The sequence below is a fragment of the Emys orbicularis genome, chromosome 18, assembly GCF_028017835.1.
Source record: "Emys orbicularis isolate rEmyOrb1 chromosome 18, rEmyOrb1.hap1, whole genome shotgun sequence".
NCBI classification, from domain to species: domain Eukaryota; kingdom Metazoa; phylum Chordata; order Testudines; family Emydidae; genus Emys; species Emys orbicularis.
The window spans coordinates 26,140,634-26,155,399 of NC_088700.1; the positions used below are offsets into that span (position 1 = coordinate 26,140,634).

Genomic DNA, 14,766 nt, shown 5'->3' on the forward strand with positions numbered 1-14,766 from the left:
TTTTAAAATCGTATGACCCTGAAATTGACCAAAATGGACAGTGAATTTGGTAGAGCCCTGCACATTGGCTTATGGTTCTGGGAGCACTGGAGAAGAGCATCACAATAGGTAAAGACACAAGAGTCTACACCTGAGGGGGTGCACTCAGAGGGACCAGAAAGGGGACAGAGATGCAGCTAGCCTGGCAGCCATGATAGCCTCCATAATAAAAATGCCCACATGAAATGTTATTCAGCAGGCTTCAGCACTGAGCAGATTTTATAGCATGAGAGCTTCACTCTCAAGCACGATGGTATTAATATTGTTGCAAACAATAAATTAATGCTAGTTTTATACAGAGATTATGCTTGCGAGCTACTGGAGTAGAAGACACACTCCCACAGCCAGGGTTAGAATCAGATACATACAGTGTGGTAAGAGTAAATTGCTTTCATTCTACACTTACGGAATTGAAGAGCTCGGTGGTCAGGCCAAGATAGTTGTGCAAAGCCAAGAATGTCACTCTTTGGAGCCTCACCATGATGATCTAGGAGCAGGAGATCAAACACAGGGAGCAGGTGAATACCAAATACACCAACATCCACTAACCCACTCTTTTTGTCCTATGACTGCAGAAGTGTTAACAGGCCACTCTACCTTGAATATTCCCTTACAATTTGTGCTAACTACTTATGCTAAACATTCTGTTCCACTTTGCTGTGATGCTGGGAATACCTTTCCCCACAGCTGAAGAAGAGCGCTGTGTGGCTTGAAAGCTTGGGTCTCTCACCAAGAGACACAGTAGGTGGCTGAGCCAGAGACACCACCCAAAAGAATTGACACCATAGGTGTCAACTCCGTGGGTGCTCCGGGATTGGAGCACCCACGGAAAAAAAATAGTGGGTGCTTAGCACAAACCGGAGGATCAGCTATTGCATGGGCAGACCGCATCAGCTGTTTGCTCCACTGCAGCCAATCAGCTCTCCCCATCTGACCAATCAGGCGGCTTCATGCCAAAAAGTTATCTTCAGCTGTTTTGGCCAGAAGCCAGGTTCCCAGCCCGGCTCTGACTGCAGCAAGCAGGTGAGTCTTTTTCCAGGGCAGAGAGAGCCGGGCTGGGGCAAGCAGGGACACAGGCAGCTTCTGGGCTGGCCTCAGGGGCTGGGGGGAGACAGCCTGGGGAGGCCGGCAGCTTCTCGGCTGGCTGCAGGGGGCTAGGGCTGGGGGGGGGAGACAGGCAGCCAGCTAAGCAGATGCAGTGTCTGGCACCCCTCTTTGGTATGAAGACCTCAAAATCCCAACTTGGGGGGAGGGGGTGTTTTTGTTTTGTTTTAATAAAATTACAATCTCAAGGGGCAAGTTGGGTCTGGTGTCCCAATTTTAGAGGCTCTTGCAAGAACTATAAAGGGCCTATACACTGTTGGCAATAAACAAGTAATGATGATATTTATAATATTGATCATGACATCTTGATGTCATAAACACCCTTCATAAGAGCATATGATCCAAAATCTACAGTTCTCTACAGCAGGTTTCAGAGTAGCAGCCGTGTTAGTCTGTATCCGCAAAAAGAACAGGAGTACTTGTGGCACCTTAGAGACTAAAAAATTTATTTGAAGCAACAGAGGGTCCTGTGGCACCTTTAAGACTAACAGAAGTGATACTTCTGTTAGTCTTAAAGGTGCCACAGGACCCTCTGTTGCTTTTTACAGATTCAGACTAACACGGCTACCCCTCTGATACTTAAATTTATTTGAGCATAAGCTTTCGTGGGCTACAGCCCACTTCTTCGGATGCATAGAATGGAACATATATTGAGGAGATATATATTCTCTACAGCAATCAGTTCTCACTTGGCATCTCCCCTTTGTCACTCTCCTCTTTAACTAGACTCCTCTTTCCTTCCCCACCTCTCCCTATCTCCCAACATCTTGTCTGGCATATGGATACGGTTGCTTATTCACCAAGAGGCTGATCTAATGAAAAAAACAAACTGATTTCCAGAAGTGCTGAGCACCCAGATGCTCAGATTCTAAGTCCCCATTTTTTCAAGATCTTCAAAAAAGGACAGCGTATTGGGGGTTAGCGAGGGAATGACTTATGACCAGCCCCAAGGAAAGACACTATGTCTTGAACTAGAGACATTGGAAACTTACAGAGGGGCAATAAGCTGTCTTCATCGCCATTAGATTTCCCTCTGCCATTCTTTGCCCAGCACATATCCAGGGGAAAGTTACTCATATATCATTCTTAAGAGTACAATAAAGGTGTCACAATAACACAAATTAATTAAGTGGTAGCATTATTCAAAAGCAAAGATTAGAACTTATTCCAAGTACCCACTGCTACAGCAGTTCAGAGTTTGCAGATGTTTGAGAAGTAAATATCTAGGACCAAATTCTGCTCTTTGATGAGCAGAGGCAGCCCCCACGGACAGTAACAGGAGCTGCATATTTCTGAAGGCAGAATCTGGCCTCAAGGGGGAAGGAAACTTCGGTATGTTGGTCCAAGGAAGGGTATAATGTGATGAAATTAAGCCGAGACACATTTAGGAAATATTTCCCTCATCCCCGCCTAACATAAAGATCAATCAGACTGTGCGATAATCTCCTTGGATATGTGGTGGCAGCCCCAACACTTGGGACACTTAAATATTGGACAAAACCCTGAAAATATGCTAAGGAGAACAATTCTGCACCAGCAGAAGGATGGACTAGCTGGCCGGATAGGGAAAAACCTTTTAAAGGAAAAATGGATATAAAAATTTTATTAAGATGATGTTAAAAAAAAAAAAGTGAACAGAGTTTGAGCATAGAAGTTTCTGGTTATCAGGGAATAATGTACAGATTATCGAGGGTGCAAAGTTTGGTATAAGATCAGGTGGCATAAGGAATACATAATAAAAACAAACTACAGATCAGTCTTACCTGTACCATTCTGACAAGAGTTTCAGGGTACTTCTGGAAAACATCCTGAAAAACACTGGCTGGAAGTCGCAATATAGTGGATGGTGTTCCTGCTCGGGCTGAAACGGTTTTATATGGAGCAGGGTGACCCTATTAAAAAAGCATTAGAGAAATGAGTTTACTATTTGCTCCCTCTTGTACCACTGTCCACCTGCCTCAATTCTTCCTAATGACATTACACCACTTTTTCCTTTGATGCACACCATCCTAATTCTCCGGCCACAAGAGAAAGATGTGCTCCTATGCTCCGTGAATTGTCCAGTCGGGGATATAAGAGGTCAGGGTGGTCAACAGCATTCACAGGGTCAACTCCATTTGCCTAGGAAGGGGGTAGGCGAAATGAGAAATCCCCACAGTGTAGCTCATCATCAAGTAGATGAATCTGCTGGCTTACTTATTCTGTAATGCTACAGAGAAAGCCAGGCTTCAGAATTAATGTCAAATTGATACTCCAGCTCTCCAAAGAGGTTGAGAAAAGGCCTTTTGGCAGGTCTATTAATCTATGCTGCCCTATGTCACATTCTGGGGTGCATTCCAGATCAGTGAGAGATTGTGTCACCACCTGCACCGCAAACCTGCATGCCACACAATGCTTTGCTGTGGTAGCTCCCAACTTGGGCCACTCACAAACAGCCTGCCAGCATGCAGGTCACCCCGAGTGTCTGTGTGTAGCTGCAGCCCTGGTCCAACAACTCTGACCCCAGCAGCCTGTCAGCAACACTCCAGCCCCCCTCTGGCTTCCACCAGTCTTAGTTACTACCTGCAGGGTGACACCAATGCACTCCCAGTCCTGAGTTTTCCCAAAAAAATGTGTGTTCTGCACCATCCAGCTCTCTCCTGGGCAGTTTAGATATTAAAGGTCTATAAAGGGTCAACGTTCAACAGTTTGCTACTTTAACTGGAGTTACCAAACAGTTCAGTTTAAACACAACACTGAATTTGTTTAGATTAAAAAACAAAACAAGTTTCTTTTAACTACAAAGAAATAGGTTTCAAGTGAGTACAGGTATAAGGCATTAAAGTCCGAAATGGTTACAAGAAAAATAAAGATAAATCGTTTCCTAGTAGCTAAAACTTAACAAGCTAGGTTCAAGATAAAATCCTTACCACACATTCCAATATAGCTGACCAAATTCCCATATTAGAATCTCCCCCCCCAGTCAAAGGGCTGGTTCTTTTTCTTAGGTGAAAGAGAGATGAAATGCATTTTCCTGAGGGTTACCCTGGGATAAAGTTCATTCCAGCTGTGAGGAAGTTCCTAGAACCATAGAATATCAGGGTTGGAAGGGACCTCAGGAGGTCATCTAGTCCAACCCCCTGCTCAAAGCAGGACCAATCCCCAACTAAATCATCCCAGCCAGGGCTTCGTCAAGCCTGACCTTAAAAACCTCTAAGGAAGGAGATTCCACCACCTCCCTAGGTAACCCATTCCAGTGCTTCACCACCCTCCTAGTGAAAAAGTGTTTCCTAATATCCAACCTAAACCTCCCCCACTGAAACTTGAGACCACTACTCCTTGTTCTGTCATCTGCTACCACTGAAAACAGTCTAGAACAGGGGTAGGCAACGTATGGCACGCGTGCCGAAGGCGGCACACGAGCTGATTTTCAGTGGCACTCACACTGCCAGGTCCTGGCCACCGGTCCGGGGGGCTCTACATTTTAATTTAATTTTAAATGAAGCTTCTTAAACAATTTAAAAACCCTTATTTACTTTACATACAACAATAGTTTAGTTATATATTATAGACTTAGAGAAAGAGACCTTCTAAAAACGTTAAAATGTATTACTGGCACGCGAAACCTTAAATTAGAGTGAATAGATGAAGACTTGGCACACCACTTCTGAAAGGTTGCCGACCCCTGGTCTAGATCCATCCTCTTTGGAGCCCCATTTCAGGTAGTTGAAAGCAGCTATCAAATCCCCCCTCATTCTTCTCTTCTGAAGACTAAACAATCCCACTTCCCTCAGCCTCTCCTCATAAGTCATGTGCTCCAGCCTCCTAATCATTTTTGTTGCCCTCCGCTGGACTCTTTCCAATTTTTCCACATCCTTCTTGTAGTGTGGGGCCAAAAACTGGACACAGTACTCCAGATGAGGCCTCACCAATGTCGAATAGAGGGGAATGATCACGTCCCTCGATCTGCTGGCAATGCCCCTACTTATACAGCCCAAAATGCCGTTAGCCTTCTTGGCAACAAGGGCACATTGTCGACTCATATCCAGCTTCTTGTCTACTGTAACCCCTAGGTCCTTTTCTGCAGAACTGCTACCTAGGCATTCAGTACCTAGTCTGTAGCAGTGCATGGGATTCTTCCATCCTAAGTGCAGGACTCTGCACTTGTCCTTGTTGAACCTCATCAGATTTCTTTTGGCCCAATCCTCTAATTTGTCTAGATCCCTCTGTATCCTATCTCTACCCTCCAGCGTATCTACCACTCCTCCCAGTTTAGTGTCATCTGCAAACTTGCTGAGGGTGCAGTCCACGCCATCCTCCAGATCATTAATGAAGATATTGAACAAAACTGGCCCCAGGACCGACCCTTGGGGCACTCTGCTTGATACCGGCTGCCAACTAGACATGTTGAGCCCGATGATCTAGCCAGTTTTCTATCCATCTTATAGTCCATTCATCCATCACATACTTTTTTAACTTGCCGGCAAGAATACTGTGGGAGACCATATCAAAAGCTTTACTAAAGTCAAGGAATAACACATCCACTGCTTTACCCTCATCCACAGAGTCAGTTATCTCATCATAGAAGGCAATTAGGTTAGTCAGGCATGACTTGCCCTTGGTGAATCCATGCTGACTGTTCCTGATCATTTTCCTCTCCTATAAGTGCTTCAGAATTGATTACTTGAGGACCTGCTCCATGATTTTTCCAGGGACTGAGGTGAGGCTGACTGGCCTGTAGTTCCCCGGATCTTCCTTCTTCCCTTTTTTAAAAATGGGCACTACATTAGCCTTTTTCCAGTCATCCCTGACCTCCCCCGATCGCCATGCATTTTCAAAGATAATGGGCAATGGCTCTGTAATCACATCCACCAACTCCTTTAGGACCCTCGGATGCAATGCATCCGGCCCCATGGACTTGTGCTCGTCCAGCTTTTCTAAATAGTCCTGAACCACTTCTTTCTCCGCAGAGGGCTGGTCACCTCTTCCCCATGCTGTGCTGCCCAGTGCAGCGGTCAGGGAGCTGACCTTGTTCGTGAAGACAGAGGCAAAAAGAGCATTGAGTACATTAGCTTTTTCCACATCCTCTGTCACTAGGTTGCCTCCCTCATTCAGTAAGGGGCCCACACTTTCTTTGACTTTCTTCTTGTTGCTAACATACCTGAAGAAACCCTTCTTGTTACTCTTAACATCTCTTGCTAGCTGCAACTCCAAGTGTGATTTGGCCTTCCTGATTTCACTCCTGCATGCTTGAGCAATATTTTTATACTCCTCCCTGGTCATCTGTCCAACCTTCCACATCTTATAAGCTTCTTTTTTCTATTTAAGATCAGCAGGGATTTCACTGTTAAGCCACGCAGGTTACCTGCCATATTTACTATTCTTTCTACACATCAGGTTCCATGCTGTTGTTTGCTAAAATGCAGATCAATCTCTTCCTGCCCCCTTCTTTGCAAAAGAACGGCTACTTGACAGGTGATAGCCAATCAACTTTGATGACACCTGGCTAGAGGCATCACCTTGTCCTGTGTCTTTGAGAAACAGGTTTACCCCCTCCTCAGACTGGTCTTGCAAACACATTTTAGTCATAATTTCAGCTTGTGTTCATAACTCAATACACTATTATACATACTTTACACAAGAATTTTAACAATCAGTGTGTTAGTTTTTAAATGTATCTCACAAGGCATATTTTGCGCAAATATTACTACAATAAAGTGTAGGGTGTAAATTCAGGGAGTTTAGGGTCACAACCTCCACTTAGCATATTTGCTGCCATGGCAATCTATGGATTCGCACAGTCTGCAGAAAAAGAAGAATCTGCTAGTTCCACTATTCCAGATGTGGCTAGATCCTAAGAGCTACAGGAGCAGTGGATGGGAAAGCAATAGTGACCAAAAGCCCTTCAAGATGTGTGAAGAACTTTTACCCTTCTGGAACCAAGTTGTAATAGATAGGGAAGACAAAGACCTGCCTGCATATCTTGAAGGAGGGGAGAAATTCTGAAGATAGGCTTATATTATTAATTGTAGGACTGTTCCTTTTTACACTTTTTATCTTCAATAAAAGTAAGGTGTGAAACACTCTTTTTAAAAATCCAGCTTTTTACGTGAGAAATGTAAGGTCTAGATGTCCCTGTTTTTGCTGGAGGACTGGAGAACCAGCAGAATGACATCACAAGACAGGAAATGGGGGTACAGATTTTTATGTTCTTTTTTGTTTGGGTATTTTTTTCTTAATGTCTGTTTAACTCAAACTCCTGCTAAACACTTGGGAGAAAAGCGCTCATTGCAAAAGATTCAGTGCCCCCTCTTCCCTGAGTTCTGAGAAAGCGCATGTCAGTCCTCTGTGGATTCCTCCTAAAAATCCAGGAAAATGAAGACCTCATTTAGCTATTTCCAAGATTAAAAAAAAAAAAAAAAAACTAGCAGAAAAAAAATTGGGGGCATGGGGAGGATATTTTATGGGATGGAGCCTGAGCAGGAAGCTGAGTGCAAGAACAAACTGGAGTTCTTGCTTATTCAGTCATCATAAGGGTTTACATTTTCTTCCACTGTGCAATATAAAGCAACTACATAAAATCCGCAGGACACTGAACGTGGAGATACCACCAGGGCCTCCCACAGCACTATGGAGTCAGATGCACCCACTGACACTGACTCAGAGGAATTTTCTGCCCAAGGAATGATGAATAAAAACACTAAACAAGTTACTTTCTGCACTGCTATCACCTCTCTGGAAAAGAAAGTTGAAGGATTCTTAGGCCTGGTCTACACTACGAGTTTAGGTCGACTTTAGCAGCGTTAAATCGAATTAAGCCTGGACACATTCACACGACGAAGCCCTTTCTTTCGACTTAAAGGGCCCTTTAAACCGGTTTCTTCACTCCACCTCCGACGAGGGGATTAGCGATAAAATCGGCCTTAGCGGGTCGGAATTGGGGTAGTGTGGACGGAATTCGACGTTATTGGCCTCCGGAAACTATCCCACAGTGCTTCATTGTGACCGCTCTGGACAGCACTCTCAACTCAGATGCACTGACCAGGTAGACAGGAAAAGCCCCGCGAACGTTTGAATTTCATTTCCTGTTTGCTCAGTGTGGAGAGCACAGGTGACCACGCAGAGCTCATCAGCACAGGTAACCATGATGGAGTCCCAGGATCGCAAAAGAGCTCCATCATGGACCGAACGGGAGGTACGGGATCTGCTCGCCATATGGGGAGATGAATCAGTGCTAGCTGAACTCCGTAGCAGTAAACGAAATGGCAAAATATTAGAAAAGGTCTCCAAGGCCATGAAGGACAGAGGCCATAACAGGGACGTACAGCAGTGCCGCGTGAAAATTAAGGAGCTACGGCAAGCCTACCACAAAGCCAGAGAAGCAAACGGAAGGTCCGGGGCAGAGCCGCAAACATGCCGCTTCTACGAGGAGCTGCATGCCATTCTAGGGGGTGCAGCCACCACTACCCCAACCGTGTGCTATGACTCCCTCACTGGAGAAACACACAGGGAAGCGGGTTCGGGGTATGAGGAAGATGAGGATGGAGATAATGTAGATAGCTCACAGCAGCAAGGAAGCGGAGAAACCGGTTTCCCCAACAGCCAGGATATGTTTATCACCCTGGACCTGGAACCAGTAACCCCCGAACTCACCCAAGGCGTGCTCCCAGACCCTGAGGGCACACAGGGGACCTCTGGTGAGTGTACCTTTGTAAATATTACACATGGTTTAAAAGCAAGCGTGTTTAATGATTAATGATTAATTTGCCCTGGCAATCACGGCCAGTACAGCTACTGGAAAAGTCTGTTAATGTGTATGGGGATGGAGCTGAAATCCTCCAGGGACATCTCCAGAAAACTCTCCTTCATGTACTCACAAAGCCTTTGCAAAAGGTTTCTGGGGAGGGCTGCCTTATCCCGTCCGCCATGGTAGGACACTTTACCACGCCAGTAGCACGTAGTCTGGAATCACTGCATAACAAAGCATGGCAGCGTATGGTCCCAGTGTTTGCTGGCATGCAGACAACATCCATTCCTTATCGCTCTTTGTTATCCTCAGGAGAGTGATATCATTCATGGTCACCTGGTTGAAATGGGGCGATTTTATTAAGGGGACATTCAGAGGTGCACCTTCCTGCTCTGCTGAACAGAAATATTCCCCGCTGTTAGCCACGTGGTGGGGGGGAGGGGTGAAGTGATCATCCCAGAGAATTGGGTGTGTGGGGGGGGGAGGGGAGTTAGTTGGGTTTGTGCTGCATGTTAACCCAGAAACCGCAGCCCCTCCTTTTACATTGCAAACCCATTTTAAATGGCCAACCCAACGGGTGCTTGGTATGGGAAATGAGAGCGCTAGTGTTTGAAACCATTCCCACATGTTAAGAAGGTTAAAAAAGCCAAAAGACTGTGGCTTACCATGGCTGCCTGCAAGCCGAAATCTGTTGCCTGGCACTGCGTGAGTGATCTCTCACACCAAACCGGCAGGCCCTCAATATAAGAGGAAAAATGCGACCTTGTAACGAAAGCACATGTGCTGTGTAATGTGAACAGCAAAATTTAACGTGAAAGAGTGTACCCATTGTTCTCTAAAATGTGTCTTTTTTAACCACCTCTCCCTTCTCCTCCACCAGCTGCAAATGTTTCTCCTTCACAGAGGCTAGTGAAGATTAGAAGGAGAAAACGGAGGACGCGGGATGATATGTTCACGGAGCTCCAGATGTCCTCCCACGCTGAGAGAGCACAGCAGAATGCGTGGAGGCAATCAATGTCAGACTACAGAAAAGCACAGTATGAACGAGAGGAGAGGTGGCGGGCTGAATCGCGGGATGAACAGAGCAAGTGGCGGGCTGAAGAGGATAGGTGGCGTCAGCTTGCAGACAGAAGGCAAGAGTCGATGCTCCGGCTGCTGGAGCATCAAACTGATATGCTCCAGCGTATGGTTGAGCTGCAGGAAAGGCAGCAGGAGCAGAGACCGCCGCTACAGCCCCTGTGTAACCAACAGCCCTCCTCCCCAAGTTCCATAGCCTCCTCACCCTGATGCCCAAGAACACGGTGGGGGGGCCTCCGGCCACCCTGTCACTCCACCCCAGATGATTGCCCAAGCATCAGAAGGCTGGCCTTCAATAAGAGTTAAAGTTTTAAACTGCAGTGTGTCCTTTTCCTTCCCTCCTCCCCCACCCATCCCGGGCTACCTTGGCAATTATCCCCCTAGTTGTGTGATGAATTAATAAAGAATGCATGAATGTGAAGTAACAATGACTTTATTGCCTCTGCAAGCGGTGCTCGAAGGGGGGAGGGGAGGGTGGGGTGGTTGGTTTACAGGGAAGTAGAGTGAACCGGGTGGGGGGGGGGCGGAGGGTTCATCAAGGAGAAACAAACAGAAGTTTCACACCGTAGCCTGGCCAGTCACAAAACTCGTTTTCAAAGCTTCTCTGATGAGCACCGCACCCTGCTGTGCTCTTCTAACCGCCCTGGTGTCTGGCTGCGCGTAATCAGCGGCCAGGCGATTTGCCTCAACCTCCCACCCCGCCATAAATGTCTCCCCTTTACTCTCACAGATATTGTGGAGCGCACAGCAAGCAGCAATAACAATGGGGATATTCTTTTCGCTGAGGTCTGAGCGAGTCAGTAAGCTGCGCCAGCGCGCTTTTAAACGTCCAAATGCACATTCCACCACCATTCGGCACTTGCTCAGCCTGTAGTTGAACAGGTCCTGACTACTGTCCAGGCTGCCTGTGTACGGCTTCATGAGCCATGGCATTAAGGGGTAGGCTGGGTCCCCAAGGATCACGATAGGCATTTCAACATCCCCAACGGTTATTTTCTGGTCCGGGAAGAAAGTCCCTTCCTCCAGCTTTCGAAACAGAGCAGAGTGCCTGAAGACACGAGCATCATGTACCTTTCCCGGCCATCCCACGTTGATGTTGGTGAAACGTCCCTTGTGATCCACCAGGGCTTGCAGCAGCATTGAAAAGTACCCCTTGTGGTTTATGTACTTGGTGGCTTGGTGCTCCGGTGACAAGATAGGGATATGGGTTCCGTCTATGGCCCCACCACAGTTTGGGAATCCCATTGCAGCAAAGCCATCCACTATGTCCTGCACGTTTCCCAGAGTCACTACCCTTGATATCACCAGGTCTTTCATTGCCCTGGCAACTTGGATCACAGCAGCCCCCACAGTAGATTTGCCCACTCCAAATTGATTCCCGACTGACCGGTAGCTGACTGGCGTTGCAAGCTTCCACAGGGCTATCGCCACTCGCTTCTCAACTGTGAGGGCTGCTCTCATCCTGGTATTCTGGCGCTTCAGGGCAGGGGAAAGCAAGTCACAAAGTTCCATGAAAGTGCCCTTACGCATGCGAAAGTTTCGCAGCCACTGGGAATCGTCCCACACCTGCAGCACGATGCGGTCCCACCAGTCTGTGCTTGTTTCCCGGGCCCAGAATCGGCGTTCCACGGCATGAACCTGCCCCAGTAACACCATGATTTCCACATTGCTGGGGCCTGTGCCTTGTGAGAGGTCTATGTCCATGTCAATTTCCTCATCACTCTTGTCGCCGCGCTGCAATCGCCTCCTCGGCTGGTCCTGGTTTTGCTTTGGCATGTCCTGGCTCTGCATATACTCCAGGACAATGCACGTAGTGTTCATAGTGCTCATAATTGCCGTGGTGATCTGAGCGGGCTCCATGATCCCAGTGCAAGCTATGGCGTCTGGTCTGAAAAAAGGCGCGAAACTAGTATCTGACGGACCAGGGTAGAGAGGGAGGGAGGGTCGAGTGACGACATGGCGTACAGGTACAGGGAATTAAAATCAACAAAGGTGGCTGTGCATCAGGGAGAAACACAAACAACTGTCACACAGAATGGCCCCCCCCCAAAGATTGAACTCAAAACCCTCGGTTTAGCAGGCCGTTGATTTCACGGAGGGAGGGGGAAGCAAATGAATACAGAACAAATCTATTTTTTACATCTTAAGCTGGCAGACGACGGTGCAGCATGACTGATAGCCCTCGGCATCTTCTGGGTGCTTGGCAGAAAATAGCATACTACGACTGATAGCCATCATCATCAAGACAGTTCGATAGGACTGAGCATGTCTGCCCAGGTGCCCATGATTGACAGCCACTGCAGTACGATGACGACGGATACCAGTCGTAATATACCATCTTCTACCGAAAGGCAAGGGGCTGCTGCTGTGTGCAATGCAGCCCCACGTCTGCCAGCCCCACATCTGCCAGCACCCAGATCGCCGATGAAGGCTACCAGTCATACTGCACCGTCTACTGCCAAAAGGCAATTAGCTGCTGCTGTCTAGCAATGCAGTACCACGTCTGCCGGCACCCAGAAGACATATGGTGATGGTGAGCTGAGCTGAGCGGGCTCCATGCTTGCCGTGGTATGATGTCTGCACAGGTAACAAAGGTAAAAAGGCGCGAATCTACTGTCTGCCGTTGCTCTGATGGAGGGGGAGGGGCCTGACGACATGTACCCAGAACCCCCCGCGACACTGTTTTGCATCATTCAGGCATTGGGATCTCAACCCAGAATTCCAATGGGCGGCGGAGACTGCGGGAACTGTGGGATAGCTACCCATAGTGCAATGCTCCGGAAGTCGACGCTAGCCTCGGTACTGTGGACGCGGTCCACCGACTAGAGCACTTAGAGCATTTTATGTGGGGACACACACAATCGGCTGTATACAACAGATTTCTATAAAACCGGCTTCTATAAATTCGACCTAATTTCGTAGTGTAGACATACCCTTAGTAAAATCAGCACAGCTGGAAGCCTGGATGAAGAAAAGCACAGGACTTGGACAGCAAGATCAAATTAACTGGAAACTGTATCTCTGGATTATACTGATGTTGTATAGCAGAACCCCAGAGTTACGAACACCTCAGGAATGGACGCTGTTTGCAACTCTGAAATGTTCGTAATGCTGAACAAAACGTTCTGGTTGTTCTTTCAAAAGCTGAACATTGACTTTGAAACTTTACCATGCAGAAGAAAAATGCTGCTTTTAACCATCTTAATTTAAAAGAAACAAGCACAGAAACAGTTAACTTACCCTGTCAAACCTTTTTTTTTTGTTTTAACTTTCCCCGCTTTTTTTTTCCTGGTAGTTTACGTTTAACACAGTACTGTTCTGTACAGTATTTGTTTTGTGTGTGTATGTGTCTCTGCTGCCTGATTGCATACTTCCGATTCCAAATGAGGTGTGTGGTTGACCAGTCAGTTCGTAACTCTGGTGTTCTACTGTATGATATTATAAAGAGTAAAAAGGCTGTGGACAGTTTTGAGTGCAGTCTGTAATTCTGAATATCTACTCAGTCTGTGCCCTGGAATTGCCTGGCTTCTTCACTATTTCGACACTTAATAAAAAGTACTTCAAGGACACCACACATAGCCTTTCGGGGCTTTTCACATAAAGCAAAAAGGGCTCAATGTCCCTTCCTTTTATAGGTCACCTTAAAGCCAACCTCTAAAAGCCTGCTCCTACCTAATGAGATTATTCTGCTTTTCATCTACTCCCACCCAAACTGCTTTAGAAAAAAGTAAAATTACACTCTTTGCTTTTTAAAGATACTGGTCCCTGTACTGTCTACCAACTGTATTTTCCACCAGATTCTAAAGCAAATGGGTGGGGAAAATTAGTTGCTGGATAAAAAATAATTCTCTTCAATAAAGATTTATAATTAACTTTATAAAATGTTACACAGAAGTAATTCAAAAGACCAAGGAGTGGGTTACAGATCACCTTCAGATGTTCAACTCTGAACTACAACTGAGCTGGCTGGGTTTGCTCTGAAAATGGCAGTGTAGACCCTCATGCATTGGCTGGAGTCCGGGCTCTAGTACCCTGCAAGGTGGGAGGGTCTCAGAGCTCAGGCTGCAGCCCAAGCCTGTATATCTACTCCGCAATTAAGCAGCCCCTTAGCCCAAGCCCAGCGAGCTGAGTGAGCTAGCATGGGTCAGCCGTGGGTGTCTAACTGCAGTGTAGACATACCCAGAGACTCTCCCTCCCCCCTGGGTTTCAGAGCCCAGGCTCCAGCCTGAGCCTGAACATCTATACTTGTTATTTTTAACTCCACAGCATCAGGCCTGCAAACTAAAGACAGCTGACCTGGGCTCTGAGACTCACTGGCATGTGTCTTTTTTTTTTTTTTCCTTTGCTGTGTAGACGTAGTCTTTCAGAACAGAGTTTAAGGACCTCTGAGAAAATCATACTCTAAAGATTACAATACAGAAAGGAGCAGAGGACTCTTAATCCAGCAGGGCACTTAAGAGAAGAATAACTGTAACATTTCCATCCTCCCATTTATCCTGGGTGCAATTTTCCTTTTTAAACACTAATCAGCATGATGAGAGGAGCTTGTTTTTCGAAAAGCACAAAAGCAGGCTGCACTGTGTAATTGGCCGGAACGTACTAAAAGCTGCTACAAAGGAAGAACAGAGGAAAATGTTCTCAGATGCGTCAATTCTCTCTAGCACATTGTAATCAACAGCACTGAGAACACTGTTTAAATTGCAACTTCAATCAGTTTATTATAATTACACACAGGGAACTCTTTAGGGACTGCCTTTCAGGACAGATTCAGCAGTGAGCACCTCATTGATGGGCAGGATCCCCTGGGAGAATAACATGAG

At 46.6% G+C, this 14,766-nt stretch overlaps 1 protein-coding gene across 1 annotated transcript in view; it reads right to left on the reverse strand.

The window, feature by feature from the left end:
• The window catches only part of PNPLA7 (patatin like phospholipase domain containing 7), a 424,003-nt gene that overhangs the window by 341,858 nt on the left and 67,379 nt on the right, over nt 1–14,766 (reverse strand). Inside the window, exons 10-11 of the mRNA XM_065418594.1 lie at nt 2,907–3,035; nt 446–526 (exon numbers count right to left, since the gene is read on the reverse strand). Coding sequence (XP_065274666.1) covers nt 446–526; nt 2,907–3,035 — 210 coding nt within the window. The remainder of the gene's footprint in view (nt 1–445; nt 527–2,906; nt 3,036–14,766) is intronic.